Raw genomic sequence first — 6387 nt, forward strand, 5'->3', positions numbered from 1 at the left:
GTTCATCAGGCCTTACAATATTTCTGTCGGAGCCGCTGGGATCCCACATACCAGCGGTGCGCTGTCAATAGGATCCCATTCAACGGGCTTGTTTGTCAGACATGGTAATTTTTCTAAAGGAAAACTGCTAAGTAAAAAGGTCCTCACAATGTAACAGTGAATATTAGACACTGAATTTTTTTTTTTATGTAAGAGGAAAAATGTAAATGGCAAAATCAGAGCTTAAAATAAAGATTTGTACTTTTTTATGTTGTGTAATTTTCTTTTTCTTCAAATTGATATTATAAAACTGGTATCAAAAAAGTATCGTTCAGGAACCGGTATCGAAGTGAAGGTATCGGTATTGCTACCGGAACCGAAAATTTTTGAACAATACCCAGCCCTTTTGGAGAGTCCTAGCATGAAGCTGCTAAAGGTACCAGGATGAGCTGGGTCATGATTGAGCTGCTGATCATTGCTTATAATCAGTGATGGACCTGATGCTTTTTCATATACTGCGTTGGTTTTTGTTGTTGTTGAAGTCTTCCTCGATACGCAGCTTCTACTTTTGTGCAAATTGATGATCTCGTAAAGATCATAATTTTGGAGGTTTACGATTTAGGTCCGTTAAACTTTCCCTTCCTTGTAAGGGCAAGGCTTTCGTTGAATAGTAAGAGCTAAATTAAGCATAAATATTTACTTCATGAAGGTGTCTTTTTGGCACAGATGAAATAAAAGGAGTTATATTAACAGATTTCCTGATTTTTGGTTTTCTGTAAGTATCTTTCTTTTTTTGAACAGGGCAGTACAGGTTTGATGATAAAGGCCTGTCAACCTTGGGCTCTAATTTCCAATCAAAGCTTTCTGTGTAAGAAGCTTTCATACATTTCTAACATTTTTAGGTGCAGAAATTGTAAAACTGAAAAAAATAAAATAGACAGAATATGTTCAAATGGTCCAGGCCTGTAAGCTGCCTATGTATTTTTTAACGCAGTCATACTATGTAATGGTTTTTATATTTTTCACAATTCTTTTGTAAAGTGTTGAAGTGGTATCTATATGGGGATTTATTAGTCTAAAGCTGGTAAGGACCAAAGGTTTTCTTGTTTATTTTTACCCTAATGCCCAAAACTTTAGAACTAAGAGAAAACTTAGCTATCCGCTTTAATATCAGTCTGGCCGATAACTGTTGGTTAATTATGTTTAAGTTTCGAGGTGCTGTGTAACCTAAACCTATTCAACGGGAACTGCTCTAATGCCCTCCATCCAAAGAAAATGCACAAGAACAGGAAATGTCAATCATCAAAGAACAGAGTGGAAGTGAACTGATCTCTTATCTGCATAACGGTGGGGCTCTCCATCATGTTGCATTTTGTGTGTACATGTATATTTAATGTTTTTTTTGTTATGCTTTTCTCCCAATAGGAACTTTTAAAAGTCCCCATCAGAGATTAAGCGCTTTATCTGATTTACTGCATGTTTATGCAACAGTTGGGTTACAGGAGTGTAACGGCTCTATGTTTTTAAACCTAATCTGTGCAGAGGAGGGGGGAGCTTAGACATTATCTGGATTTTTTTCTTCAGTTTAGTCAATTAATCTGTGGCAACTGACACACACACACAGAGGGTTGTTTTTCAACAGAAACATTTAGCTGATAGGCTGAAGTTTAATTTAAATTACGGTTTTGGCTCCAAGCTTGCAGACAGAAAGCATTCCTGGAAAAGGTCGATCCAGGTTCCTTTTCCAAAATATTCCCAAGAGTTTTCCTTTGTTAAAGTGTCTGAGAAGTCCCAGTTGTGATACGATAGGGTAGACAGTAGAGCCTCTGTGGGCACCAGAAGCGTGGACTGATTGAGGGGTTAACAAGAGCAGCGGTTCAGCATGTTTCTCCTGCTGGCCTCAGTCCGTCTTGTCTGTCCATCTGAGCAGCACAGAGACACACTTCTGCTTGCTAAGGAATGTTGCTGAGCTCCATCCTGTCCAACAAACATGCTCTTGTGAAAGCATTTGGCAGGACTGCAGGCCAAACGCGCTCCTAACGAAAAGCCACTTTGTTTGGCAGCTGTTACTATGGTGAAACCTTTTTTTATATATTCCCAAATATGTAAATGGAATGTTTTCAGAACCACCTCTGGAGTCTGTTACTGGATATATTAGATGCTTTGCATGTGTTCTCTTTTTATTTTTCCTAGTTGAGAAAAAGGATGAAATTATTTAAAAAGAATAGAATTATAGAATTTAAAGTATGTTTCAGGTGGGGATAAGTATGGAAAATCATTTTAATTCTAGATTGTGTTCCCTCTCCACTGTCTGTCCGTCCGTCCGTCTGTCCGTCCGTCCGTCCATCCATCCATCCATCCATCCGAGATTGTTACATTTCAGCACCCTGGTCATTTAAATCTAGAAAACAGTTGAAATTTGTCTAGAAAAATGTGTAGAAAATAGATTTTTCATCCTTTCATGACTCTGGTAGTTTGGAATGTAAATGTGATAAAAACCCATTGAAAATAGAGCCTTGTGTTTGGGACATTTTGGATTTACCCCAAATCTATAGATGACATTGAATCTAAAATGAGGGATATTTTGTGCTGCTAAATTATTCACAAGACTTTTGTTTATTCCTAAATGGTCCATAAACGCATAAGAACATATGTCTAATGGACTCATTGTGACATTGGGCAGAGAAAACATTGGACCTCTTAAAGAACACTAAACTTGCTGTCTGGGATTTTTGTATAAAGTGTATTTTCTTTTTAAGCCTAACAAGGTATCCCATTTTTCCGCAGCCTTTCTTCAGACTACTGAACTTACGGAAGCTTGGCTTGAGTGACAATGAGATCCAGAGACTCCCTCCTGAAGTGGCTAACTTCATGCACCTGGTGGAGCTGGACATCTCCAGAAATGGTGAGCAAACACCAATTTATTTCGCTACCGGGTGTCTATGAAACAAACTGAAGCACACTGAAAACTTAACATCTTTTAGTTGTTACTTTATAAATATATAAGCTGTTTAAGGAAACTAAAACCATGTCGACTCTCTTCCCTCGTAGTCCTACTTTGTGTTGACATGTCGGATGAAACATTTCAGATATGCCGGATCTTTCTAGTGACATGCACAAACATCGTGCCCTCTTTGTGTCCTTGCCTACAATCTAAGAGATACTAAATGGCAAGAAGGATATCTAGAGTAGATAGGAGACATCTGGTGCACGCTGCATGGAGTGCTGTGAGAGCGGTGTGCCTTTGCTGATAGGAGAGCTCCCATCTGTAGGCTTGCATGTTTCCTAAATATTACTGTAGTGCAACTCTGAGCTGGATTAAAAAAATAGTTGTTTTTTTTCTGTGGGGGTTTATTAATATATACCTGCAATATTGTGCACTAAAAAACTCCTTTTTTTGTTTGTGACCTTCTCATAACTTTGCTAGTTAAGCATTCAAAGATTTATTTATTTATTTATTTTTTTTTACAGTGCACGTATTTAGATCTAGGCAACAACATGACCAACAAACCATCCTTTTTGCCTGTAGGATGTAGCCTGTTTACTTTTAATGTGCAATGTATTCAGATGTCTAGTTATCAGAAACCCTGAAGCCAGATAAACTGTTGTAATACTGATATACCGGTAACTGATATAATACAATAATCTTTTCTGTATGTGAGATTGTATTTTCATTACAGTGTGAATGCAATGATTTTAGGTACTGTACATATTAAAGTTTTTATTTCAGTGGGAAGTCAACTAGCTGTGCAGTAGTTACACGTTGTTCAATGGAACAAAAAAAAAAATCTGGACATCAAAGAATCAAAGACATCAAGAAAAACTTTATCCATCCATCCATTCATCCATCCATCTTCTTCCGCATTTACGGGATGGGGTCACGGTAGTAGCAGCTTCCGTAGGGAGGCCCAGACATCTCTCAGCTACTTTGGCCAGCTACTCCAGGGGTATCCCGTGGCGTTTCCAGGCCAGCTGAGAAAAGTAATTCCTCCAGCGTATCCTGGGTCTCCTCCCAGAGGGACATGCCTGGAACACCTCACCAGGGAGACGTCCAGGAGGCATCCTAATCAGATGCCTGAGCCACCTCAACTGGCTCCTCATGACGTAAAGGAGCACTGGCTTTACTCCAAGTCCTCCCTGGATGTCTGAGCATCCTCACCCTATCTCTAAGGGAGAGCCTAAACACACAATGGAGAAACTCATTTTGGCCTCCTGTATCCAGGATCTCATTCTTTCAGTCATGACTCAAAGCTCATGACCATAGATGAGAGTAGGAACACAGATCAACGGGTAAATCGAGAGCTTTGCCTTTCGGCTCAGCTCTCTTCACCACAGCAGACGCCGCAACAATCTGCCTGTCGATCTTCCGCTCCATCTTACCTTCATTCATAAACAAGACCCCAAGATACTTAAACTCCTGCACTGGGGTCAGTACATCCTCCCCAACCCAGAGAAGGGACTCTACCCTTTACCGGCTAAAGACCATGGTCTCGGATTTTGAGGCACTGATCCTCATCCCGGCCGCTTCACACTCGGCTGCGAACCGCTCCATTGAGAGCTGTAGATCACGCCCTGATGAAGCCAGTAGAACCACATCATCTGCGAATAACGGAGACGCAATGCCAAGGCCACCAAAACTTGTCCCCTCAACACCTTGGCTGTGCCTACAAATTCTATCCATAAAAGTTATGGATAGAATCGGTGACAAAAGGCAACATTGGCAGAGTCCCACCCTCATCGGAAACTAGTCAGATTTACTGCCAGCAATGCAGACCAGGCGCTGACACAGTCATACAGAGACATAACGGTCCTTATTAAAGGACCCGGTACTTCAGGAGTACCCCCCATAGGACCCCCTTTTCATCTGGATGTGCTTTAAGTTAATATGTTCTGCTCACCATTTGTCTTTCTGACCTCTATCTTGTTCCTTGCAGATATCCCTGAGATCCCTGAGAGCATCAAGTTCTGTAAGTCATTGGAGATTGCAGATTTCAGTGGAAACCCTCTTTCCAGGTAAACATTTTGTAGCTATAGGCTGCATTGCTTTATTCATATTGAATCACAATAATCCAATAAGAAGCCAGCTGAGTCCTTCAGTTGTCTTCTGCAAGGCTTTGTGCTTTTTTTTGTTATGGTATCAAAGTTTCACTTTATCTCGGGGGGGGGGGGCAGTTTTATAACTGGTGAACTGAATATCTAATAATTGTCTATAATTATTGATCTCTTCCAATCCAAATTGAGATAATGTCTTAATCTCAGTTTACCCTTTCCTCTCCCTATTATGTGTTGCTTTGAGGTTATTGCCTCTTCCAAGGAGGATATGTTTTCAGTAGTGTTGGTATTAGGGCTCCAACTATCGATTATTTTGCTAATCGATGACTTTGTAAATAATTTCTTTCAATTAATCTGATAGCAAAAGGGTCCTAAAGCCGGGCATACACTCCACGATTTTTTGACAATCCTCTAGTCGTGTGAGAATTTTTCGATCGGGGCGACTTTCAGCCTGATCGTGAGTCGTGTAGTGTACATGGGGTAACGAGGGGCAATTAGCCTCTCACGACAACCTCGTGATCAGAAATCGTAAGTTTCGGGATAAAATCAAAAGTTTTTGAAATTCAGTCGGTTGTCGTTAGGTGGACATGGGCAAATCGCTCAGTGGGCATGCGCAAACAAGGATTCCTCCTCTCAGACAAGAACAGAAGCATGGTGGGGGTATGAGTGACATGGAGTTCTGTCTGTAAAATTGACAGACCATAGTAGCCATGTTTGCTCAGCCATGTCTTTGTCCAAATACGTCGTCGCTTTTTCTTTTTTGGGCTTTCAGCACAAAATTGCAGAAATTGACAAGGCAGCACGTTTCACTCTAGAGAGCTTCAGATTTGATAGGAGGCATAGACCATTCCCTCTTTTTCCTCTTCTACTGGTTTGGCTTCCGGATAGACGAGTCCGAGTAGCGCCATCTCACTGCGTAGTTGGGTCTGACGTGGTTTTCAGACGTACAGTGTGATCAGGTAAATCCCATCACAGCGTCTGGCCACACAGTGTGAGAACATGCATAGTGAGCTGTGAATTCACACTGTACGACGAAACCGCAGGGTTTCATCGTACGTGAAAGCTGTAGCTCTCAGCCGCACAGTGCATTCCCGGATTTAAAGATTTTTTTTTTGCGGCACTTGTGGGGAAAGGGAGTATGAGAGAGGGGGAGAGACATGCGGCAAAGGATCACAGGCCGGATTCGCGTCGTGGGTCGTGCACACTAACCACTGCGCCACCCGCACGCCCCTGGCTTTAAAGGAGAAGTTCGGTTTTTTACACTTTAAGCCCATTTTCTGTAGTGTCCAGGATGAAATCGAATGATCGACACCAAAGGTTTGACAATTGCTCCTGTCTCTGCTCTTTGGCTCATTT

At 41.3% G+C, this 6387-nt stretch overlaps 1 protein-coding gene across 4 annotated transcripts in view; it reads left to right on the forward strand.

Annotated features, from left to right (window-relative positions):
- The window catches only part of scrib (scribbled planar cell polarity protein), a 77639-nt gene that overhangs the window by 35443 nt on the left and 35809 nt on the right, over nucleotides 1-6387 (forward strand). For all 4 annotated transcript variants that reach the window (XM_015395815.1, XM_015395817.1, XM_015395818.1 and 1 more), the window contains exons 2-3: nucleotides 2767-2884; nucleotides 4914-4992. In XM_015395815.1, coding sequence (XP_015251301.1) covers nucleotides 2767-2884; nucleotides 4914-4992 — 197 coding nt within the window. The remainder of the gene's footprint in view (nucleotides 1-2766; nucleotides 2885-4913; nucleotides 4993-6387) is intronic.

This window comes from Cyprinodon variegatus, unplaced genomic scaffold (assembly GCF_000732505.1).
Source record: "Cyprinodon variegatus isolate N-32 unplaced genomic scaffold, C_variegatus-1.0 Scaffold762, whole genome shotgun sequence".
Lineage (NCBI taxonomy): Eukaryota > Metazoa > Chordata > Actinopteri > Cyprinodontiformes > Cyprinodontidae > Cyprinodon > Cyprinodon variegatus.